The sequence below is a fragment of the Phycodurus eques genome, chromosome 15 (genome assembly GCF_024500275.1).
Source record: "Phycodurus eques isolate BA_2022a chromosome 15, UOR_Pequ_1.1, whole genome shotgun sequence".
Classification (NCBI taxonomy): Eukaryota; Metazoa; Chordata; class Actinopteri; order Syngnathiformes; family Syngnathidae; genus Phycodurus; species Phycodurus eques.
This window is the reverse complement of record NC_084539.1, coordinates 3,298,163-3,325,000: the sequence shown is the minus strand read 5'-3', so window position 1 is coordinate 3,325,000 and position 26,838 is coordinate 3,298,163. Positions and strand designations below refer to the sequence as shown.

Sequence of the window (26,838 nt, the reverse complement as noted above, 5' to 3'; positions counted from 1 at the left end):
TAGAGGCCACTTTGCTCACACATGCCTTTTCAGGTGTTCCCATAAAATTTTCAGCAGGATTTATATCAGGGCTTTGAGGTGGTTGCTCCAAAACATTGACTGTTATCCTTAAGCCACTTTGTAACCAGTTTTACAGTATGCTTCGGGTCATTGTCCAGGGTCCAAAATATCCGGTATCGCATCGCCAAATGTCACCTAAAATGAGGTCTTTAGTGATTGATTCCTCAATTTCCTTCACTACAATATGCTATGCATGTTTTGAGCCGTTTATTTCGCATAACTCAACTAAAAGAGCATGAACTAATAACCGAAACTGCATCTCGCCAGCCAGACCAAGCCAGCAGTGCCACGGGAAGTCCTTCCCATGTGCGAGTAGTGCTGTGTGATTATATTATGATGTGATTCATTGTAATATATTAAAACGTGGCATATTATCCCATAGTGTTTATTTTGTTATTTTGACATGTGGCCGGTGGCCAGTATTGGGTTAGCTCTGTTGCTAACTTGCCACACTAACGTAGCATCCGAGCATTCATTGTGTCTCATTCTCTAGGCGTGAGTAATTGGATGTACACTCAATCCAACCATTAAACTTATGTGAAAGTTGGTTATTCTTGGTTTGATTGGTCATGCCTGGAGAGGGACAGGGGGATGACATTGTCTTCTTTTCCCCCTGCCACTTTTTGCCATAAGTAAACGCGACCTCAAGAGTTTTCATTGCACGATAGAAGCAACAGCTACCTCACGCGCGAGCAAAGCTTGTATTTAGCACAGGACCGCTGACCGCACGGTCGGCAATCATAGCGGAGAGAGTGAAACAGTCAAATGTGTAGTTGCATTTCTTGGTTGGTTGATGGTGACAAAGCATAGCTGCCACGAGTGGAATCAATTATTTAAATGTAAGTTGCAATGCTTGTACTCAAACAACCTCAACAAACATTTAGCATAAGTGCAGGACATTCAAGTGGAGAAATGCACCATTTTCATCTGCCTAAGCACTACAGTAGACATGCTGGAAAGGCAAGCTGTTCCAGCAGTTTTACACCAGTTTTCTTTTGCACTAAATAATTGTTTATATAATGTTCAACATTATAATAGTGATTTGTTCAAGACATTTCTTTTTCTGTAAATCATTGTTGGGAAAAAAAAAAAAAAAGTACAGATAAGAATACCATTAAAGCACCGGACCAATAAGCAGTATCGTTAAGAGTAGTAGTATCGTTAAATAAGGGCCACCGCAACTTGGTCGGGCCACCACTCAAAAAGGCTTAACGTCGGACCCTGTTGTGTAGGTGTAAAAATGTATCATGTATATGTGTTCTAATTTGCCTAGAAACATCACTTTCACACATCTAAAAATAGCGGCAATATTTACTTTATTCCATTGCTTGCAGACAAGGCAGCAAGTGAGTAAAGTCTGTGGATCTAACCACCGCAGCAAGTAGAAAGCCAGTTCCAGAGGCAAGAGTCGGAGAAAGTCACGTTTGAGCAGTGCCTCCAAGCCATTAGACAAATGACGAAGCTGGGCAGCACCACTAAGGAATATGATGTGGTCCAAAGACTGGTTGCGCTGCTGGTCATTTAGAGTTAGGAAAGTGGAAGAGATTGACTCCAGCCACCTCTGAAAATCTGTCCTCTCCATGAGTTGTCATTAGAGCAACCTGCAATACCTAAAAGAACAAAACAGGGTCAGAGATTACCACTTCAGTTTCACTCAATGATTTCTACTATGTAAAACAACATAATTCATATGACATATGTTCAATAAATAAATTGGTGATTGCAATCGTTTCCAGTGTTTAATCATCTGAAGTCCCAAAGGAAACTATCCCAACCATAAAAAATAAGTACCTAATTTGTGCAGTTTGTGTTCACACTTTACACTTCCATTATACTTTGATAATTTGATTATTTTTTTTTATATTTCAGTTTTAATATTTCTAAAAAATATACAATTAATATACAGGGAATGTAAAAACTTGACAAGGGAAAAAACATTCGAAATAACCTTCTAATTCATTCGAGATAACTTTCTAATTCTAAATCCAATGATTTGCAAATAATGTTCAACCTATATTTAACTGAATACACTACAAAGACAACACGTTCCAAAAAAGCCGGGACAGGGTCATGTTTACCACTGTGTTACATCACCTTTTCTTTTAACATTCAATAAACGTTTTGGAACTAAGGGCACTAATTGTTGAAGCTTTGTAGGTGGAATTATTTCCCATTCTTGCTTGATGTACAGCTTCAGCTGTCCGGGGTCTCTGTTGTCATATTTTACGCTTCATAATGTGCCACACATTTTCAATGGGAGACAGGTCTGGACTGCAGGCAGGCCAGTCTAGTACCCACAATCGTTTACCACGAAATCACGCTGTTGTAACGTGCAGAATGTGGTTTGGCATTCTCTTGCTGAAATAAGCAGGGGTGTCCATGAAATAGACGTTGCTTTGATGGCAGCATATGTTTCCCCAAAACCTATATGTACCTTATAGCATTAATGGTGCCTTCACAGATGTGTAAGTTACCCATGCCATTGGCACTAACACAGCCCCGTACCATCACAGATGCTGGCTTTTGAACTTTGCGTCCATAACAGTCCGGATGGTTCTTTTCCTCTTTGGCCCGGAGGACACGACGTCCACAATTTCCTAAAACCAATTTGAAATGTGGACTCGTCGGACCACAGAACACTTTTCCACTTTGCGTCAGTCCATCTTAGATGAGCTCGGGCCCAGAGAAGCCGGTGGTGTTTCTGGGTGTTGTTGATAAATGGCTTTTGCTTTGCATAGTAGAGTTTCAAGTTGCACTTACGGATGTAGCGCCGAACTGTATTTACTAACATTGGTTTTCTGAAGTGTTTCTGAGCCCATGCGGTGATATACTTTACACGTTGATGTCGGTTTTTGATGCAGTGCCGCCTGAGGGATCGAAGGTCACGGGCATTCAATGTTGGTTTTCGGCCTTGACGCTTACATGCAGTGATTTCTCCAGATTCTTTGAACCTTTTGATGATATTATGGACCGTAGATGATGAAATCCCTAAATTCCTTGCAATTGTACGTTGAGGAATATTGTCCTTAAACTGTTCGACTATTTTCTCACGCACTTGTTCACAAAGAGGTCAACCTCGCCCCATCTTTGCTTGTGAATGACTGAGCAATTCAGGGAAGCTCCCTTTCCACCCAATCACGGCGCCCACCTGTTCCCAATGAGCCTGTTCACCTGTGGGATGTTCCAAACAAGTGTTTGATGAGCATTCCTCAACTTTCACTTGGCACCTGTCCCAGCTTTTTTGGAACATGTTGCAGCCATAAAATTCCAAGTTAATGATTATTTGCTAAAAACAATAACGTTTATCATTTTGAACATTCAATATCTTGTCTTTGTAGTGTATTCAATTAAATATAGGTCGAACATTATTTGCAAATCATTGTATTCTGTTTGGCGGCACGGTGGCCGACTGGTTAGAGCGTCAGCCTCACAGTTCTGAGGACCCGGGTTCAATCCCCGGCCCCGCCTGTGTGGAGTTTGCATGTTCTCCCCGTGCCTGCGTGGGTTTTCTCCGGGCACTCCGGTTTCCTCCCACATCCCAAAAACATGCATTCATTGGAAACTCTAAATTGCCCGAAGGTGTGACTGTGAGTGCAAATGGTTGTTTGTTTGTATGTGTCCTGCGATTGGCTGGCAACCACTTCAGGGTGTACCCTGCCTCCTGCCCGATGACAGCTGGGATAGGCTCCAGCACGCCCGCGACCCTAGTGAGGAGAAGCGGCTCAGAAAATGGATGGATGTATTCTGTTTTTATTCATGTTTAACACAACGTCCCAACTTCATTGGAATTGGGGTTGTAATACAAATCCATGATTTCACTAGTAACTATTTTAACAGGAAATGCTGGATGGAGGCAGCACAGTGGACGACTGGTTAGCACATCTGCCTCAATCTGGTTGATTAAAGACTGAATGTGAGTGCGAAAGGTTGTTTGTTTATATGTGCCCTGCGATTGGCTGGCGACCAGTTCAGGGTGTACCCCGCCTCTCGCCCGAAGATAGCTGGGATAGGCTCCACAACGACAACAATAATGGATCGTGCCGTGTGTTTATAAGAACAAAATGGGAAAAAACCCGTGTTGGTGGTCACCGCTGCTTGGTAGAGGATATTCGTTTAAGGCTTGCTTGAGGTAGGTTCATGTACTTTTACGATACCGCTCGCAAGCAGGCAACAAAACGTTAATGTAGCCTTGCAAGCTAGTGCTAACGGTTGTAAGCGGACATGCAGGCATTCTGTCGAATCAAGCTCTAAAGTTTTGGTGTGTTTGAAGTAATTTAGTTACAACAAACTAATTTAATTACAGTAAGTTAGCACCCATTATTTCTGTCATGTAATGTTGGTTTGACCTGACTGATTAGAATAAACGATCTGACTAGAGCAGTGATTTCCAACCTTTATGGAGCCAAGGCACATATTTTACAATTGAAAAATCTCACGGCACACCAACAAAAATGTCACAAAAAGTGTATACATTAATTACTGAATGCACTTCCTGCCATCTAATAGAAGACCGTTCATTTGTTCTGTCTGTCACTATGCCTCACTAGCATAAATAGATGAACAAAGACACATTATTGTAAATATATGTTTTTGAGCAATTTAGTACACAAGTATATACAGTTAATGAAAAGGTCATTTAAATCGACACATTGCTCCATCTTGTGATCGGATCGGTGATCTGTTATCGTTTTTTTAAACTCGCTGATCGGTGATCGCCCCCAAAAATCCTGATCATGTGAAGCCTAATTTAAAGCTGTCATTTTGAGTAGATGGTACATTATACAGATTACAGTATTGTGTATAAAAGTTATTTGTGACTATGCCACTGACTTCCTGTATTTAAGGATTAAGCTCGTTTTATGTCTGTCTGTCTTCACGCAAAACGACTGCGTCGCTGAACAACCTCAGTATTATTATTTAGGCAAATTCATCCACCTCAATAAATGAGTTCAATGTGGACCGATAGTCTCATAGTTTAGCTGTGAATTGAATGTACAGGTGTCCACGTATTGTGCTACACACGTCTGCTTGTGAAATCACTCGTTTCTCCATTCAATTATGGGCACTTTTTGGATATTGTAGGTTTCATATTTGAACAAACCAGCATTTGCTAGTATTTGGAATGTTATGTTGGGTCTCTAGTGCCTCAGTAAACATGTGAAATATGAATTAAAATTGTCCATACATTGCTGAGTTAAAGACGTTTTTCTGCTGAGAGGCATGAGAACAGGTTATTCAAACATCTCAAGCTTATCTACGTCACTAGCGAAGATCTCCGCCTACGTCTCCACCACCAAGCGAGCACTGTCAACAGTGAGGGTTGGGTATTCTACACAGAGGTAACCAATGAGAGGAAAGGGGGCAGCTTTAGCCAAATATGGACAAAGCGGATAAAAAACTGTGTCAAACAAAAGTAGCGGTCAGAGGGGCCTTTTCTGGACACCAGCATGACAAAACCAAGGTGTTTTTGAAAAATGAACTTGACATTTTTATACCATGTTCAATGTGTTATACCACATTTGAACAAATACTTTGGTGAAGTATCATTCACTTTGATTTCAGGCTTTTGGAATGGCTATGGTTATGGGCAGCCGTGGCCCAATGGTTAAGATCATCGCCTACGACTGTGGGGGACCTATGTTCAAGACCCCGACTGGACCATCCGCCAACAACCCCGGACTCACGGCTGTGGTGTCCTTGAGCAAGACACTGATACCCCAAAATGCTCCCCGGGTGCTTCAGCTGCCCCCTGCTCCAGTGTCTTCCACTAACATGTGTATGTATTCACTGTGATGGGTTAAATACAGAGAAAACATTTCGTGTGCATGCATGCATGTTCATGACAATAAAAGGTGATTCTTCTTCTTCTTCTTCTTAACATGGCACATCTTGACTTCACAAAAGGTACAGCATTCTTGGACATCAAATCATCTTTAGCCACCTTTTTCCCCCCCCATCATAGCATTATAATTTATAACAGCAGACAAAGAGGAGTCTCGATATTAATTCATAATAGATTACTTTTTAATTGACCCAGAAGGCTGATACTTAATTGTTAATTCAACTATACACATTAGTTTATGTGTACGTCCCTAATATTTACGTTCCAGTTTTTATTCGCACACTTTTTTCACATCTCACCAATTTGTCAGCTAATTCAATAATTATCGGTGGCGACGTTCATCTGAATCCAACCATAGACGGCTCAAATAAAAAAATAATAATAATAATAATTACAGTATTCCCAGATATCAGATGAATATATGCACGATTTTTGACTCACCGACATATGGAGAATAAAAAAATAAATAAATAGTAAAAATATATATATAATAATAATAATACAAAAAGACAGTATACTTTCTTTTCTTCAGTCCACCACTCCTTCTCTAGAATTGACTACTTTCTTACAAATAACTTAGTTTCTCAAAACATAACCTCCAAAATCCATCCAAGAATAATCAGCGATCATGCTCCAATTTCTTTCTGCCTCAAACATGAATCAAACATGATACCTTCTCCAACCTGGCGCTTTGATACTTCTCTACTGAAGATCCAGAGTTCGATATATTTGTAAGGAAAGAATGGAAAGTTTTTTTAGATGTGAATGATTCCATAACTACTGTATATCCCCATCCTTAATTGGGAAAAAGTGAAAGCTATAATTAGAGGCAAAATAATTTCATACTCTTCCTACAAGAAAAAAAACAAGAACTAAGAAAAATTAGAAAGCGAATGGGAGATGAAAATCAAACAACTCACAGAAGAATATGCAATAAATCAGACGGACCTACTTGACTGCATATTATCAAAAAGAACAGAGTTCCTACTACAACAGCTAAGATACACTAATTTTGATCACAATAATCAGGAAAATGTCTCGCAAACCAACTTCAACCCAACAAAGAAAAAACACTAATTAGAATCATACAAGATTCAAAAGGCAAATTTACTCAATCACCCCAGGATATTAATGATATATTCTACTACTCCTACTAACAGTAGCTTATATTCATCCCACAATAAGCCGAATAAAAACAACATTGAAACATTTTTTCAATAACCTAAACATCCCTCAATTAACTTCATAAAGTAGAGTTTTTAGACACACAATTAACCCTTACAGAGTTGTATAAGGCCTTAAGCAATATGCCAGTCAGGCAGCTGAAAAGTTTGCTATTGTAAATCGTGTCCTCCCGTGACATGTCCCCTCTCCGCCATCATGCTGAGAGATCCAACTTCAAAATAAAAGCTTCACATATTATTACACTGAACATGTCATGTAAAATTATGTTGTGCCATCAATGCCTAAAATGGCATTGTTGGCTAATGTATACTGAACAAAACTTTAAACGCAACACTTTTGTTTTTGCTCCCATTTTTCGTGAGCTGGACTCGAAAGATATAAAACCTTTTCTACGTACACAAGGCCATTTCCCTCAAATATTATCTGTCTATATCTGTGTTAGTGAGCATTTCTCCTTTGTTGAGATAATCCATCCCACCTCACAGGTGTGGCATATCAAAATGCTGATAAAACAGCATTATTATTGCACAGGTGTGCCTTAGACTGGCAACAATAAAAGGCCACTCTGAAATGTGCAGTTTTGCTTTATTCTGGGAGTCTGGGGGGATCAGAAAACCAGTTGGTATCTGGTGTGACCACCCATTTGCCTCACGCAGTGAAATACATCTCCTTCGCATAGAGTTGATCAGGTTGTTGATTGTGGCCTCTGGAATGTTGGTCCACACCTCTTCAATGGCTATGCGAAGTTGCTGGATATTGTCAGGAACTGGAACACGCTGTCGTATACACTGATCCAGAGCATCCCAAACATGCTCAATGGGTGACATGTCCAGGGAGTATGCTGGCCATACAAGAACTGGTATGTTTTCAGCTTCCAGGAATTGTGTACAGATCCTATCCGATCCTTATCGGGCGTTATCATGCTGCAACATGAGGTGATGGTCGTGGATGAATGGCATAACAATGGGCCTCAGGATCTTGTCACGGTATCTCTGTGCATTCAAAATGCCATCAATAAAATGCACCAGTGTTCGTTGCCCAGAACATACGCCTGCCCATACCATAACCCCTATCGCCACAATGGGCCACTCGATCCACAATGTTGACATCAGCAAAATGCTCACTCACATCACGCCACACATGCAGCTGCCATCTGCCCTGAACAGTGAAAACTGGGATTCATCCGTAAAGAGAACACCTCTCCAACATGCCAGACGCCATCGAATGTGAGCATTCGCCCACTCAAGTCGGTTACGACGACAAACTCCTGTTAGGTCGAGACCCCCATGAGGACGACGAGCATGCAGATGAGCTTCCCTGAGACGGTTTCTGACAGTTTGTGCAGAGATTCTTTGGTTATGCAAACCGATTGTTGCAGCAGCTGTCCAGGTGGCTGGTCTCAGACGATCTTGGAGGTGAACATGCTGAATGTGAAGGTCCTGGGCTGGTGTGGTTACACGTGGTCTGTGGTTGTGAGACCGGTTGGATGTACTGCCAATTTGTCTGAAATGCTTTTGGAGACGGCTTGTGGTAGAGAAATTAACATTCAATTCACAGGCAACAGCTCTGGTGGACATTCCTTCAGTCAGCATGCCAATTCCACGCTCCCGCAGAATTTGCGACATCTGTGGCATTGTGCTGTGTGATAAAACTGCACATTTCAGACTGGCCTTTTATTGTGGCCAGCCAATGGCACACCTGTGCAATAAATCATGCTGTCCAATCAGCATCTTGATATGCCACACACGTGAGGTGGATGGATTATCTCGACAAAGGAGAAATGCTCACTAACACAGATTTAGACAGATTTGTGAACAGTATTTGATGGAAATGGCCTTCTGTGTATGTAGAAAAAGAGTCTAGACCACGGAAAATGGGAACAAAAACAAAACTGTTGCGTTTATATTTTTGTTCAGTACACATTTGCCATCAATGCCATTTTAGGCTTTTATTTTTAAGTTGGCACCGGAGCGCAGTGCCTGAGCTTAATGAAGCCTTAACCATGCGCTCGCCCCGTGGGTAGCTGACTAGGTGCACTGCACTGCTGCAAATGAAGCACTTTTCATATGCAGCAGTGCCCACATTTTAAATGTAAGAAATCGCACACCTTCAGGCTCATTTCATCATGGCAGCCAAAATCGCAATCATTATTTAAATTCGATTAATTGTGCAGCCCTACTTGCCGGTGTTTACATCCCATCCAGGGCTAGTACAAACGCCCCACTGGCTGACCAAGTAAACGAACTTGAAATAAAGCACCCAGATTTACCCCTCATTATTCTTGGGACTTTAACAAAGGAAAACTCAACCATAAACTCCCTAAATACAAGCAGTACCCACCAGGGAAAATAACAGTCTAGACCACTGCTAGACCATGCTAAAAGACTCATACCGTGCTATTCCCAATGCAGCTTTGGGCTCGCCTGATCACTGTTTAATTTACTTAATACGAACATACAGGCATAAACATAAATGTGCGAAGCCTGTGGTGAAAACAATGAAGAAGTGGCCCAATGAAGCTAAAATGGAACTTCAAGACTGCTTAGACTGCACAGATTGGAGTGTGTTTGAAACTTCCAACTCATCTTGGATTAATATGTGGCCACTGTTACATCCTACGTGGTTTTTGCAGAGACGTCTGTATACCAATGACATTTCGCATGTTCAATAACAAGCCGTGGTTAACTGCCAAACTTCGCCAACTTTGCCAGGCTAAAGAGGACGCCTATAGGAGTGGGAACAGAGCCCTGTACAATCAGGCCAGAAAGCAGCTGACAAAAGAAATTAGCAAAGAGAAATTATGCAGAAAAGATGGAAATCCAGTTTGCTGTTCACGACCCTGCGTCAGTTTGGCAAGGATTACAATCACTAACCAACTTCAATCTTCAGCTTCAAACCCCCCAAGCGGAAAACAATAAAGGACTGGCTGACGACTTGAATACCTTGTACTGCAGATTTGAAAATGACACTTTCACACCCCACACCCACCTAGCCGCACCACTGACAACCATCATCACTCCTCTGACTCTTCCTTCTGCATTGACCATTCATGAACAGGACGTGAAACGTGTCTTTAAACAACAAAAGATCAACGAAGTGGCAGGCCTGGACAGTGAGTCACTCTACTGCTTGAAAGTCTGCATGGACCAGTTCGCTCCAGTTTTCACACAGATCTTCAATACATCTTTGGAACTGTGTGAAGTCAGTCTCAAACGCTCCACTATTCCCCAATCGCCAAGAAACCTGCAATTTCAGGACTTAATGACTACAGACCTGTCGCCCTGACATCTATGGTCATGAAGTCCTTTGTCATCACAGGACCCCTGCTGGCCGCCCAACAGTTTGCCTAACATGCAAACAGGTCTGTGGATGGCACAGTAACATGGGACTGCACTTCATCCTGGAATACTTCGACGGCACAGCAACCTATGTGACGATCCTGTTCGTGGACTTCAGCTCTGCGTTCAACACCATCATCCTCCAAGTTTCTCCAGCTCACGTCTCACCTGTAATCTGCTCGTGTGAGACACCACCTCTGCATCTTTTTGCACAATTGTCAAAAAAAGAAATTGTACCGGCATAACCACATTACTGGCAACCTTTTATTGCTCAGTGACTATTTTTTTGTCTTTGTGTCTCAAAAGTATTCTCTGTCAACTGACTGCCTGTTGTCGTGCTAGAGCGGCTCCAACTCCCGGAGACAAATTCCTTGTGTGTTTTTGACGTACTTGAATATAAAGATGATTTTGATTCTGATTCTGATCCACATGCACCATCAGCACTGGGGACCCCAAGGATGTGTCTTCGCTCCACTGCTCCTTTCTCTCAAGATGAACGACTTCACTTCAACGCACTCGGTTATCAAACTCCTGAAGTTTGCAGACGAAACCACAGTCAGTCATCGGCCAAAGATGGTGACCAATCTGCGTATCAACAGGAAGAGGAGTGGCTGCAGCTTTGGTGCAGCCAACACAACCTGGAGCTGAACACGCTTAAGACGGTAGAGATGATCATGGACTCCAGGTAACATCCTTCAACACAGCTGTCCTTCACCCTTCCAACTGCCCCGTGTCAACCGTCGAGACCTTCAAGCTCATGGAAATTATAATCTTTCAGGACCTGAAGTGGGAGACCAACATCAGAGCTGCCAACCTATAGAAATTCACTTGCAGAACAATTTGTCCAAATTTGTCTGAATGTCTATATTTTCAAAATTTGGTTGAGAACATTACCGTGGGACAGTTCTTGCCGATGACGTCTCCAGTGACGTATTCATTTCTGGTTCAGGGGGCAGCTTGTGAATTATTTTAAATTTATTTCTCCAGACCCGTATTAGCTGCCCTGTTATTTTGTTGTTCAAACTTGGTTACTCTCTGCTATACCACCACCCAGACCTATGTGACAAGTGTATTGTTTCACCAAATCACAAATTTCGATGTTTTGCGACTGCTTGTAATGATAGCTTAACAATTTGCATCATGCTTTTCCGTCTTTTCCTACTACTCCTCGGCCTCCAGTGGTGATAATGTAAACTATATGTGTAAGAAGTGTAGTTTATTTGCTGCCATGGAGGCAATGATTCGTGACTTACAATGCATTGACACTGGACGCAAAGGGAACTTTGGCCTTTTTTTTTTCTCCCTCCCAATATTCGGAACAATCGGTGTTAGGGTCGTAACGAGTCAGTAATTTCCGTGACAAAATACGGAGTAACATGTGGCAGCTATGCAACATCACCTCCATCCTCAAAAAGGCCCAGCAGGTGTATTTCCTGCGGCTTCTGAAGAAGCACGCCCTGGCAAAGGAGCTGTTGAGGCAGTTCTACACAGTGGTCATTGAATCGGTTCTGTTTTCATCCATCACAGTCTAGTTTGGTGCTGCCACAAAGAAGGACAAAATCAGACTGCAATGGACAGTCAAGGCTGCCAAAAAAAATTACCGGTACCCACCTAGCCACTCTTAAGGACTGCCACACTGCCAGGACTAAATCAAGGGTATGCAAAATCCTCTTGGACCCGCCACATCCTAGTCACCACCTATTGCAGCTCCTTCCCTCAGGTAGGCGCTATCGAACAATGCAAACTAAAACTAGCAGCTTATTCCCTCTTGCCATTAACTTCTTAAGTAGTTGACTTACAATTCTATTATAACGGCTGCAATTTTGCACATCTCTGTCGGTATAGTGTACTTCTACATTATTCGTACACTCACTGTTTTATCACGCTGCACTATTTGTATACTGTTGTTGATTACTACTGCCCACTTACGTGTTTGAGAACTCTCTGCACCATTTGCACAATCTTCACTGTACCAGATCATTACACTATTAGTCACTTTAAATTGCTTGAGGACTGCATCATTTGCACAATTGCCACCATATCAGCATCACCACACTAGTGGTCCACTTTCATTGCTCAATGACTCTCCACACTCGTGTGTGTGTGTGGACTTTTTTTTTTGTCCTAAATGTACATTTTGTCATAGTTGCTGTTTGTTGTCAGACTAGAGTGGCTCCAACTACCGGAGACAAATTCTTTTTGTTTTTGGCACTAAAGAAAAGAGGATTGCTTTTAGTAAATACCTGGAGTCACTCTCTTTAAAAACCAAAGACCAAGTCCGAAACCTTGGTGTTCTGATAGATTACGACCTGACTTTCAACAGTCAACCACCTGAAGAACATATCATGAGTGAAGGCTTGCATGTGTCAAGCAGACCAGGAGAAGCTCATCCATGATTTTATCTTAAGTAGACTTGACTATTGTAATGGTCTTCTGACTGGACTCCCTAAAAAGAGCATTAAACAGCTGCAGCTCATTCAGAATGCTGCAGCTCGGGTTCTGACCAGAACAAAGAGGTAAGAGCATATTACTCCAATTCTAAAGTCTTTACACTGGCTTCCAGTCAGCTTTAGAATAGATTTCAAAGTTCTGCTACTGGTCTATAAATCACTAAACGATTTAGGTTCTGAATACATGAATGAAATGCTAATGGGATATAAACCCAGTCGGGCTCTGAGATCGACAGACTCAGGTCAAATAGTGGAGCACAGAGTCCAAAGCAAACATGGTGAAGCAGCATGTAGCTATTATGCTGCACACAAATGGAATAAGTTGCCAATTAAATTGACTTCAACCCCAAGTGTGCATGTGTTTAAGTTTAGGTTAAAAACTCTTCTTTTTTCCCATGCTTTTTGGAGAATTTCCACTTTTAAATGATATTTCTTGCACTGTACAAGTTTTAATTGTATTTTTATTTTTTTCCTCCTTGTTTTAAATGTTTATAAGCTGTTTTATTTCTTTGTTTTTAAATTCTTTTAATCATGTAAAGCACATTGAGTTACCTTGTGTATGAAATGCGCTATATAAATAAAAGTGCTTTGCTTTGTTTCTTGTAACATACTTCGCCAATAAAGCTTATTTTGATACTCAACTATCCAGAAGAACTAACCCACGTGATTGTTGTAAACTGGAGGCCTGCCACTGAGATTAAACAATGGATAACCTGTAACTTTTTGCTTCTTAACACTGAGAAAACAGAGATATTGATTAGTGGCCATGCCACATACATTCACTTGTTTAAGGACACCCCTCTAAGTTTTGATCAAAGTACCATTACCCAAAGTGCAACACTAACCCTAACTCTCAGCACAAAATCTGAGCGTTATTTTGGACTCAACTGCATTTTTTCATCTTCGCAACATCACTCTGTTACAGCCCATTCTATCCACAGTTCCGCAGTGTGTGTATGTATATATTATATACACACACACACACACACACACACACACACACACACACACACACACACACACACAGTGGGTACGGAAAGTATTCAGACATCCTTAAATCTTTCACTCTTTGTTATATTTGGAGTGTAGCGGACATGCCACGCAAAAGATGCCACCCGGCACCCAAGCCTCGAACTACCGGCGCTCCCCGCCGAGGTAGATGTTAACTCCAGAGTCACACGCAGACTCTAAACGGATTAACACAATAAACCATCAACGCGCCCGCTCCGAACGTCACCCGAGAGACCTCTTGCCTGAGAACTCGTTAGCCTCCTGCTTCTCCTCCCTTTTTTTCCTCCTCTTCCTCCCATCGAATCCACCTGTTCCCGGAGTTCACCGGGCCGGCCGAACACTCGGGAGACTGACTCGCCTGCCTCAAACGTGTTCCAGACACGTAAGTCCAACATTGTGGTCTATTAAAAGTACGGATTAGTGCATATTTTGGTTTATATTAACAAGACCAGGAGTACTCAGCTATACGCATTCACTACACGCCCATTCTGCTCATCTCACGTCACAAATCCCTTCCTTTGCCAATGTTCGTAGATACCTTGTTTGTTTTGCGTTTGTCTGTGTTTTATCCTGTAGAAACCCCTTTTTATTATTAAATTTTCTACAAAATTCCCCACTTGCATTGATTATGTGTGTGTTTGGGCTCGGAACAAAACCTCTAGAAAGTCTATAACTCAAAGTACCTAAAAAGTAGCCACCTTCCGATAAGAGACTGATTGTCGTCATTTCCCTTCAAGTTAAACTTGTAAAAATATGATGTGGTGCCCCTCATATCTATCAAATATCTTGATTTATAACGCTGTAATTTAAAATTACAATAACCCGGAAGTGACGCAGTCGCAGCTTCCAACTCATCGTTTCCTTCGAAATTAAGCGCAAATTTGGTGTCCCCCACAAACGCTTCAGGAGCCATTTGCTACAATCATTAAAATCAATCATCACACTGATTTGTTTGTGTTGTAGCCACGTCTGACGTTTGTAACAAAAAAGACCACATGCAAATCACTTAAGAATTCAATTCATTATGATTTTTTTGTGTGTGTGCTCATGCCCAAAGGTCTCAATCGAAATTAATGGAGCGAAGAGGCAGGACCATCGCGGAACTCACAGTTCAAGATAGCGGGCACTCGTTTTATCCACCCATCCATCCATTCATTTTCTACCGCTTATCCGAGGTCGGGTCGCGGGGCAGTAGCTTTAGCAGGGATGCCCAGACTTTCCTCTCCGCAGCCACTTCATCCAGCTCTTCCGCGGGGATCCCGAGGCGTTCCCAGGCCAGACGAATGATGTAGCCTCTCCAGTGTCTCCTGGGTCGTCCCCGGGTCTCCTCCCGGTGGGACGTGCCCGGAACACCTCACCGGGGAGGCGTCTGGGAGGCATCCGAATCAGATGCCCCAGCCACCTCATCTGGCTCCTCTCGATGTGGAGGAGCAGCGGCTCTACTCTGAGATCCTCCCGGATGACCGAGCTTCTCACCCTATCTCTAAGGGAGAGCCCGGACACCCTGCGGAGGAAACTAATTTCGGCTGCCGATCTTGTTCTTTCGGTCACGACCCACAACTCGTGACCATAGGTGAGGGTGGGAACGTAGATCGGCCGGTAAATTGAGAGCTTCGCCTTTCGTCTTAAGTCCTTCTTCACCACAACGGACTGATACAAAGACCGCATCACTGCAGATGTTGCACTGATCCACCTGTCGATCTCCCGTTCCATTCTTCCCTCACTCGTGAACAAGACCCAAGATACATTAACTCCACTTGGAGCAAGATCTCTTCCCCGACCCGAAGAGGGTACTCCACCCTTTTCCAACTGAAGACAATGGTCTCAGATTTGGAGGTGCTGATTTTCACCCCAACTGATTCACACTCGGCTGCGAACCGCTCCAGTCAGAGTTGGAGATCACAGCTTGATGAAGCCAAAAGAGCCACATCATCTGCAAAAAAAGCAGAGATGCAATACTGAGGCCACCAAACCGGAGCCCGTCGACGCCTCGGCTGCGCCTAGAAATTCTGTCCATAAAAGTTATGAACAGACCACCACCCCAGACTGCCAATCAAGAGGCACTGTCCCTGATGTCCACGCGATGTTGCAGAGGTGTGTCAACAAGGACAGCCCCACATCATCCAGAGCCTTTAGGAACTCCGGGCGAATCTCATCCACCCCCGGGGCCTTGGCACCGAGGAGCTTTTTAACCACCTCGGTGACCTCAACCCCAGAGATAGGAGAGCCCGACTCAGAGAACCCAGACTCTTTTTCTTCATGGGAAGGTGTGTCGGTGAAATTGAAAAGGTCTTCGAAGTATTCTCCCCACCGACTCACTCGAACTGCGACCTAGGGTGCACCATGCACCATGAAAATATTATTAAGCATTCTGCAACCTGATCTGTAATTTGCTTAGTGTTACCATTAGCATAAATCTCATGTGGCTATATTTCATGCATATGTTAATATGTTAAAAACCCACTCCTGTTTTTAAAAATGATTTATGATAATTAAGTTGCCTGAGTTGGGCCAATACCCATTTTGAGGAGTTCAATGTGTGTGCTGTATCAGAATTTAGAGCTTAAAAAACCCCCCCAAAAAAACGTTTAACTTTAAGTGCACATGTTCGTGAATGGCCCATATAAAACATATATACTATGTTCTTGGTATATATTATTGTATGTATATATGTATAACTATGTATAACCATATACATACACATATACATACACATACGTACGTATATTAAGAGAAAATTTGGATGCACACTTTTTTTTTTAATGCATTGTCGAGGTATCGGCAGATTCTTAAAATCAAAGACTCGGATGCAAAAAAAATGTGATCGGGACATCCTTATTAAAAAAGAGACTCTTTGGCTCGCTAACTATTGCCGGTCGCCGTCACTACACTTGCGCCATAATACAAACGCATGCACCTCGCATGATCTCGTCCTCAGTAGCGCACCTCCACACACACACACACGCACACACACACACACACACACACACACAGACACCACACACACACACTGAGCTCCCTGTCACATTGAGGTCAGACAATGGTGTGCACAAAATAACAATAACTAGCACACGGTCTACCAAGGCTACCTTCTATCATGATCGACATACTAGGCACCCATGGTATACGAACAGTATATAACAGTTTTCATTGCTAAATTAATTTGTCCCTCCAATTAAAAGATCCTGATGACGTGTGGTACATGTCAATTTATATCTGAAGCTATTATACGTTACGGAAAAATGAAGAGGTACCAATAATGGTGACCACGACTGTATAGTAGCTGCCTGTTAATGGCAGGAAAGAAATATATTGTGAAGCTCAACAGAGCAGATGGACATTTTAGACTGATCAGAAAGGCAAAAACTGGTGACGCGACATGTCTCTCAAGCAAGACACACAGAATGCGATGGAAGAGCCAAGATTAACGTTGCGCAAATCAGTGACTTCAACATTAATGCAATTCACTAACATAACGTTAGCCATGCGTAGGGCTAAGGTTTCTATTATGACGTACTGTTGAATTTGTGGCCAGTTTATCACGATGGTGACGAGTACTGTATGTGTGCAACTATAACGTGACATTCGTTCTGGGTGCTTGTAATGTTAGTCAAGGGACAGTTTTGCTCAGAAATTTAAGTCATGTGAGACATATGGTCAGTGTACTAGCATCGCATCTGCAAGTGGCTACATTTTGAGTCAAGTACTGTCGGTGAAAAAAAACAAATGACTGCGAGTGGCAGTTTGTCGAAAGATGAATCACGGTAATATTTGTATTTCCTATCGAGTAGTCTTCATTTGCATCTTCATTTTAGTATAGTTAGTCTGGGCTAAGCTTATAAACGCACAACCAAGTACCTACTGCAGGGCTATACACTAACTTTTGCACTGGTTGCACTGGTGTGACCAACGTTTTCAGTTCAGTAAAACATATCACGCAAAAAACATTGCTGAATTTGTATTTGGAATTAAACAATGAATTGTTACCAAAATGCCTACCTGATCAACACTAGTCAAACATGATGAAACTTGTCTGGAATGCTAATCACCCACCAAAACTTCATGCCAATTTCAAAATATGTTTTATTTTAACATTTGTGTGTGAAGTTTACATAAAAACAGAAGTTGTACTATTAGGATTTCATAAAAAATAAAAATGTTTTTATATGTGAAAAAAAAACTCCAGTGTTCCGTCGCCAGTTCGCGCTTCACGTTTTGCGGCTTCAGTGCTTCGCAGGTTTTTTTGCAGGTCAAAAAAAAAAAAAATTCATCAAAAAATAAAAATGAAAAAATACAGCAATATCAGCAGCCATATTGCAGAAAGACGCGTTGTTTCATGTTGATGCACGAGAGAGAAGGTTTCCCTGCATGCCAAAGAGATGAGTTAACTAAGAGGCTTTGTACATGACGATCCCCTCAAGCTGAGAACAATAGCACACTAGCCAATGACTTGAATACCTTCTACTGCAGATTTGAAAAGGACAGTTTAAATTTTTTGACTTGAGTTCGTTGTCACATTTCTGTGGGGCCAATTATGTATTACTCGTGCACTCACTGTAGTTGTCTCGCCATGCTGCACTATTTGCATATACTGGCCACTCATGCCAGAGTAGCATCTGCTCCATTTGCACACTGATTGAGGAGTATCTGTAACATTTGCACAACCAACATTGTCCCAGATTATTATTATTATTATTATTCAGATTATCGCACTACTCGTCACTTTAAACCGCATACACTCCTTGAAGTCTCGGCGCCCTTTGCACAATGGTCATTGCACCGGACTATTGCAATATTAGTCATTCGAAGTGCTAGAGGACTCTGCATCTTTTTGCACAATTGTCAAAAAATTTTTTTTTACCGGCATTACCAGATAACTAGCAACCCTTTACTGCTCAGTGACTGTTTTTTTTGGTCAATGTCTTTCTGTCTCCAAAGTGTTCTGTAAATTGACTGTCTGTTGTCGTACTAGAGCGGCTCCAACTACCGGAGACAAATTCCTTGTGTGTTTTTGGACATACTTGGCAAATAAAGATGATTCTGATGCCTGTACTGTACTGTACATGCCACGGGCACTCATACAAGTCGCGTGATTGGTTCCCAGCTACACCATCAGCGCCTCCAGCAGAAGAGTCTCCGAGTGAACCTAAAGCCTCTACGAGTCAAGTGAGAGCCTCTCCTCCGCCACCAACGCAAGCCTCTTCGCCTCTCTCAGAAGGCAATGTTGATGAATGTTAATTACTGAACAGGAACTCCTCGATTTACAAAAGAGTTCCGTTCCTACGCTGGCGACGTAACATGAATTTCCGCGTAAGTCGGATTTCACAGTTAAAGTCGAAATTTACGGCGAAATACTTCTGTTACGGGTATTGTCCCACGTGATTGTGACAGAAAGCTCAGTGCGTGTGGGCGTGTGTGTCGATGTGTGAGTGAGACGGGACTGCGCAGGCGTCGTCCGGCGGGACTGTGAAGGAGGAAGGAGTGCGGGCCGGTGTACAATAGCAAGTGTAGTGAGGGCGACCGAGGAAGAGTAGCGATTAGCGGAGGACCCGTTGACGTTGAATGTGCAGAGGAGCTAATAAAGCCATTAAAGCAGCAAATTGGTGCTTCGTGCCTTTATTGTTGCTGACACCCAGCTCAGCTGTGCAACGAGAGAAGGGAGTTAAGCCCTGCGTCTCCCGACCACGGTCAGGTGACCGTAGCAGGAAAGGTTAACACTTCGTGTAAAGAAACTAAAATACATTAAAATAAAAAACCAAGATGCTGTACTTACCATTACTGCTGATAGTGTGAAAAAAGGAGGGCGAAAAAAGCGAAGATACTCCCACCGCACAAACACAGACAAGCACGATGCACTAGCTAAGCAGAAACACTATGGTGCTGGGACGGGCGTCGTAAAGTCGAAACGCCGTAGGTTGAGTGTCTCGTAACTCGAGGACTTCCTGTATAAGGTTTTATAATTAAAGATTTAAGTAAATACGTTTACTGTTGTAATCTTTGTCTCAAATATGTAAAGTATAAATACTGTTGACATATTTTAAACTTTCTGGTACCCACATACACATACATGAAAATTCCTGGCAGGCAAATCCTACTTCGCGGTTTTTCACCTTTCGCGGGGGGTTCTGGTCTCCATTAACCGCGAAAAACGAGGGATCACTATAATTGGTATTTGTTTCTTTTTTTCTGAACAATACAACAGGCACAGCTGGCAAGATGTAATTAAGGACCTTTTACGCTGTAAAAAAAATAAGTTGGCTCAAAGTTAAAAAAGAAAAGATGGAACTATTTCCACGGATATTTTGATTGTATTTCAATTCAGCTACCGTACTTTCCGCACTATAACGTGCACTTAAAAGCCTTTCATTTTCTCAAAAATCGACGGTGCACCTTATGTGTGCACTGAGTTCCAAAATCTGTAACAATTTTGGTAAGCACTCCGCTTCATTGACTGTCGGACCATTTCCCACCGAAATAGGGACGTAATACGTACACTATGTACGCTGGCAGCGATAAACCAATTAGAGAACATTACGTAAAGCTACGTACAGTACGTACGCTTGCCTCCGCCACACCTCCGGTATACTGTACTACCGGTATGCTGCAAAACAACATTTGTTTGGCTAAGGACCCCCGAAAATGGCATGAGCAAAGAGAAATGCTTCCGAGGCACAATTCAAACTACAGGCTATCAGTTACGCAGTTGTAAATTGGAATAGAGAAGCCGCGAGAGAATTCAAAATCAAGCACAAGAACAGCCGGAAGAAGCGTCTCTACAGTCGGTAGCACAAGACATGAAGATCGAACACTCTCAAGGAGGTCCGTCTTGGTGCTTTTGTTTTATGGAAAGACGCCATCTCCGCAAGGACTACCGTGGCACAGGAACTGCCAGCGAACTCCAACTGCTGGACATTGGTGTAAACAGGGCATTCAAAGTGAAGTTGTGAGCGGTGTGGGAGCGATGGATGAGAGACGGCGAACACACCTTTACTAAGACTTGGAGGCAGCGCCGGGTGAGTTATGCCACCATATGTGAATGGATTGTGGATGGCTGGGCGAAGGTATCTGCTTTGACTGTTGTCCGAGCTTTCGTGAAAGCCGGCATCATTGCTGGACAGCCACCCAGCAACGAGACTGACAATGAGAGGGAACCCGGCATGTTGGATGGCGAAATTGCCCAGCTGTTGAATTCAGATACAAAAGATGAGGACTTGTGACAAAAGATTGATCAAAAATGAATGTGTGTATTTTTAAACAAGTAGTAGAATAAAGTTCAACCAAACTCACTGTTTTGCTTCCGTTACCTTGTTTTAGCATGCGCCGAATAATACGGTGCGTCTTATGTATGGCTTAAGTACAGAAATAGACCCCGTAATTGAGACTGCGCCTTACAATCCGGTGCGGAATATACGGTACGTCAAAAACACACAAGAAATTTGTCTCCGGTAGTTGGAGCCGCTCTAGTACGACAACAGAGAGCCATTGTGACAAAAAATACTTTTGTCACATTGTGTAAAAACACAATGGCGAGTCATTGAGCAATGAAAGGTTACCGTAATGTGGTAATGCTGATACAATGACAATTGTGAAAGTCCTCAAGCAATTTAAAGCAGTTTGAAATAGAGCGATAATCAGGTAAAGTGAAAATTGTGCAAATGGTGCAGAGTCCTCAGGAAATTTAAGCAGTTTAAAGTGACTAGTAGTGCGATAATCTGGAATAGTGACAATTGTGCAAATAGTTCTCAAGCACAAGTGGCCAGTATTGGTCAACAACAGATATGCAAATAGTACAGAGTGACTACGACAGTGAGCGCATGAATAATGTAGTAGTTGTCTCAGCAGAGGTGTGCAAAATTGGCAGCATGTTACAATGGAATTGTAAGTTAACTGTTTAAGAAGTTAATCGCCACAGGCAAGAAGCTGTTGGAAGGTCTGCTGGTATTAGTTTGCATTGATTGATCGTGCCTACCTGAGGGAAGGAGCTGGAAGAGGTGCTGACCAACCATTTTTCCTGCTCTTGTCTTAGTTCTGGCAGCATGCAAGTCTTCAAGGGTCGGTAAGGGGGTAACATTTTTTCAGCAGTTTTGATTGTCCGTTGCAGTCGGAGTTTGTCCTTTTTTGTGGCAGCAACAAACCAGACAGTGACGGATGGACACAGGACTGATTGGATGACTGCTGTGTATAACTGCCACAACAGCTCCTGTGCCAGGCCATGCTTCCTCAGAAGCCGCAGGAAGTACATCCTGTGCTGGGCCTTTTTAAGGATAGAGTTGATGTTTGTCTCCCACTTCAGTTCCTGAGAGACTGTAATTCACAGGAACTTGAAGGTCTCGACGGCTGACACAGGGCAGTTGTACAGCGTAAGGGGCATCTGTGGCGAGGGATGCTTCCTGAAGTCCACGATCATCTCTACAGTCTTGAGCGTGTTCAGCTTCAGGTTGTGTCGGCCACACCAAAGCTCCAGTGGTTCCACTTTCTGTCGATACGCAGACTCATCACAGTCTTTGCTGAGGCCGATGGCTGTGGTGTCATCTGCAAACTTCAGGAGTTTCACAGCCAGTTGCGTTGAGGTGCAGTCGTTCGTGTAGAGAGAGAGAGAGAGGACACATCCTTGGGGGACCCCGGTGCTGGTGGTGTTTGTGGCTGAGGTGGTGTCCCCCAGCCTGACCTGCCTGTCAGGAAGCTGTAAATCCACTGGCTGATAGCAGGCAAGACGCTGAGCTGGAGAAGCTTGGAGGAGAGTAGCTCGGGAATGATGGTGTCGAATGCAGAGCTGAAGTCCACGAACAGGATCTTCACGTAGGTCTCTGGACTGTCGAGGTATTCTCGGATGAAGTGCATGTTGACTGTGTCATCCACAGACCTGTTTGCTCAGTAGGTAAACTGCAAGGGGTCCAGCAGAGGTCCTATGACGCTGTTAAGGTGGTCCAGCACGAGGTGCTCAAAGGACTTCATTCTTGGGGACTGGGATGATGCTGGAGCATTTGAAACAGGATTGTACTTCACACAGTTCCAGAGATCTGAAGACTGGAGTGAGCTGGTCTGCGCAGACTTTGAGGCAGGATGCGGACACACTGTCCGGGCCCGCCGCTTCGTTGATCTTTTGTTGTTTTAAGATAGGTCTGACATCCTGTTCGTGGATGGTCAATGCAGAAGGGGGGGGATCAGAGGTGTGATGGTAGTCGTCGATGGTGTGGGGTGTGAAAGTGTCCTTTTCAAATTTGCAGGAGAAGATGTTCCAGTCGTCAGCCAGTTCTTTATTGTTCTCTCCTTGGGGGGATGGTCGCTTGTTGTTGGTTAGCGATTGCAGACCACGCCAGACTGACAGAGTCATTAGCAGTAAACTGGTTTTGCAGCTTTCTTACCTAATTCCTCTTGCCAATCTTTTCTTTGTCAGCTGTTTCTGGCCTGATTGTATAGAGCAGAACCAGTACCCTTCCCACTCCCTTGGGGGTGGTCGGGTGATTTGGTTAGGCTGGGGGACCGCCCTGGGTCATGGGGAGTTGGTGGCATCCCCCTGGCTTGGTCCACCGTGGGATGGGCTCACTGGCTTGTCCCTCCCTTGCGGGTGGAGGGGGCCAGGCTCACACTTCCTCAATGTTCTGGCACAGCAACTCCATACACCAGCTGACTAACATTCATGTGATATGGGTGTTCATTCACGAACACGTTCCATAGAAATAGGCTTTAATTGCTTCTGCTGGGACCACTAATAATAACACAGGTTGTGTTACGATATCAACTCACAGGTTCCTACAGGTGTTTAAACACTACAAAACATCCCACATCCTGTCCTGCCCTGCTCTTTTCTGTCCTCTTTCATCTTGTTCTATTGGTTAGCTGTTGCCTGTCTTCGCCTGGTGTCCCTCCCTGTCCACAAATAAGAATACGTTTTGACTTTTGTCACGTTACTTATGGTCAATTAGCTAGACCGTCAAACTATTGTTCAGCTGTGGTTCCTTCTCCATTCTGTCCCTCTGTCTGTCCCCTAAAAGCCTTTTATGTCTGGCTGTATTTTCAATAAACATCACAATAATAAAAATAAAAAATAAGCAGAGGGTGTATTTCAAACTCCCCTGCTGCACAGCAAAGCTGTTCCACCACAAAAGGCATACAGATCCAACATTCTGCATGGCCATGCAGCTGAACAGGACAGGTTAAAAAAAAAAAATCTACCACCCTCTACCCTCAGGCACAGACCCGTAAACGTTAGTGGCTATTGCCACAAAGGTGTCAGAAAAGAGAATGTAAAAACGGACTAAAGGACAAGATGAGTGAGTTAAGAAGAAGTGCTATCTGGACACAATTTAATTATAAAACCGATACAGCTGCAGTATGCAAAGCTGTCAAAAAAAGGTGGGTCCACAGCAAATTTTCACTGCCATTTAAGGACCGAACATCTGACTGTTCAGCTGCAGGAGGTGAGACTAGACCCTCACCCTGCCCCTACAGACACCAGCACCTGTTCAAGCCAGTGACACCACCACTACACCAGCCAATGTAACCTACATTGCTCCAGCAGCTAGTAGAGGTAGAGGAACACAAGCCAGACTCACCCATTTTTGTGTCAAGGCCATTTGGCCACTCAGGCAAAAGGCCTTGGATGAGCTGCTTGCAAAGATTATTGCACACGACTTGCAACCATATTCCATAGTAGAAGATTATGGATTCCAGTTTACGAAGGGACTGAACCAACATTATATTTTACCAAGCAGGAAAATGCTCTCAAATTTTATCATCCCCTTTTTATACAGGAGAATACGTGAGAAGATGACAGAAAGGGTGAAAAGAGACCACGCTGTGTGTCTGACCACAGACTGCTGGACATCAAGAACTACCACTTAATTTAAGTCAGTAAAATGCCATTTCATTTATGAATATGAGTTGGTCTCTATTATGCTGGACGACTTTCCAATGATTGAGAGACAGCAGACAACCTGTTAGAGCAGCTTGTTAGAGTTGTAAGGGAGTGTGACATTGCAGACAAGGTGGCTGCCTCTGTATCTGGCAATGCTTCAAAAGTGGTGAAAGCAATTCAGAACACAGGTTGGCGTCAGCTTTTCTGCTTTACCCACACTTGTAACCTAATAGTAAATAGTGGCAGGACTGTAATAAAAATCCATCCATCCATTTTCTGAGCCGCTTATCCTCACTAGGGTCGCGGGCGCGCTGGAGCCTATCCCAGCTGTCATCGGGCAGGAGGCGGGGTACACCCTGAACTGGTTGCCAGCCAATCGCAGGGCACATACAAACAGACAACCATTCGCACTCACAGTCATGCCTACGGGCAATTTAGAGTCTCCAATTAATGCATGTTTTTTTGGGATGTGGGAGGAAACCAGAGTGCCCGGAGAAAACCCACGCAGGCACGAGGAGAACATGCAAACTCCACACAGTCGGGGCCGGGGATTGAACCCGGGTCCTCAGAACTGTGAGGCTGATGCTCTAACCAGTCGGCCACCGTGCCGCACTGTAATAAAAATAAAAAAAAATAAACAACTGGAAAAGGTGAAGGCAATTGTTGAATATCTGCACAAAAGCACAGTTGCTAAAGAAAAACTGCGATCGACCCAAAAGCAGTTAGGCTTCCCGGAAGCTCGATTGAAGGAAGACTGCATTTTACATGCTGTGGAGTTTCCTTCAGAACAAAGATGTAATAGTGACAACAATCTCGGGTCTAAATGACTACAGGCCTGTCGCCTTGACATCTGTGGTCATGTAGTCCTTTGAACGTCTCGTGCTGGACCACCTCAAGAGCGTCACAGGTCCCCTGCTGGACCCCCTGCAGTTTGCCTACCGAGCGAACAGGTCTGCGGATGATGCAGTTAACATGGGACTGCACTTCATCCTAGAACACCTCGACAGTGCAGGGACCTACTCGAGTATCCTGTTCGTGGACTTCAGCTCAGCGTTCAACACCATCATCCCTGAACTCCTTTCCTCAAAGCTTCTCAACAATTATGTTTTTTCTGTCAATTTGATTTTAGCAAATGGCTGCAATACAACAGAGTGAAAAATTTAATGGTGTCTGAAGACTTTCCGTACCCACTGTATTTATATACAGTTGTTGAAATTTTTGCAGATTTATTAAAAAAGAAAAACTGAAATATCACAGAGCCATAAGCATTCAGACCCTTTGCTCAGTATTTAGCAGAACTACTCTTTTGAGCCAATACAGCCATTAGTCTTTTTGGGAATGATGCAACAAGTTTTTCACACCTGGATTTGGGGATCCTCTGCCATTCCTCTTTGCAGATCCTCTCCAGTTCTGTCAGGTCGGATGGTGATGGTGAACGTTGGAGGACAGGCATTTTCAGGTCTCTCCAGAGATGCTCAATTGGGTTTCAGTCAGGGCTCTGGTGTTGCCTGAAAAGTACATTTTTCACTCTTTGTTATATTGCAGCCATTTGCTCAAATCATGTAAATTAATTTCTTTCCTCATTAATGTACACACAGCACCCGATATTGACAGAAAAAACGGAATTCTTGAAATTTTTGCAGATTAATTAAAAACGAAATACTGAAATATCACACAGCCTTAAGTATTCAGACCCTTTGGTGTGACACTCATATTTATAACTCGAGTTCTGTCCATTTCTTCCAATCATCTTTGAAATGGTTCTACACCTTCATTGGAGTCCAGCTGCGTTTGATTACACTGATTGGAGTTGATTAGGAATGTCACACATCTGTCTATATACTATTTGCTAAAAAAACAACTGAAGGACGGCAAGATGGTGAGAAATAAGATTCTCTGGTCTGATGAGACCAAGATAGAAATTTTTGGCCTTAATTCTAAACAATATGTGTGGAGAAAACCAGACCCTGCTCATCACCTGTCCAATACAGTCCCAACAGTGAAGCATGGTGGTGGCAGCAACATGCTGTGGGGGTGTTTTTCAGATGCAGAGACAGGACGACTGGTTGCAATAGAAGGAAGGATGAATGCGGC

The 26,838-nt window shown here is 43.2% G+C and overlaps 1 protein-coding gene across 21 annotated transcripts in view; it reads right to left on the bottom strand.

Moving 5' to 3' along the window:
• fbxw2 (F-box and WD repeat domain containing 2) overlaps positions 1-26,838 on the bottom strand; it is a 97,228-nt gene that overhangs the window by 55,422 nt on the left and 14,968 nt on the right. For 15 of the 21 annotated variants that reach the window (XR_009769962.1, XR_009769963.1, XM_061699482.1 and 12 more), the window contains 2 exons: positions 26,106-26,252; positions 1,376-1,670 (listed from right to left, as the gene is read on the bottom strand). The exons of 1 other annotated variant lie outside the window; for it this stretch is intronic. Coding sequence is in view for 18 of the 20 variants with exons in the window: in XM_061699482.1 (XP_061555466.1) it covers positions 1,376-1,642 (267 nt within the window). In the remaining 2 variants the exon portion in view is untranslated. Of the gene's footprint in view, positions 1-1,375; positions 1,671-20,871; positions 21,068-21,855; positions 22,085-26,105; positions 26,253-26,838 lie in introns of those variants that run through there. 5 more of the 21 variants (XM_061699473.1, XM_061699472.1, XM_061699466.1 and 2 more) reach the window with 4 other exon arrangements.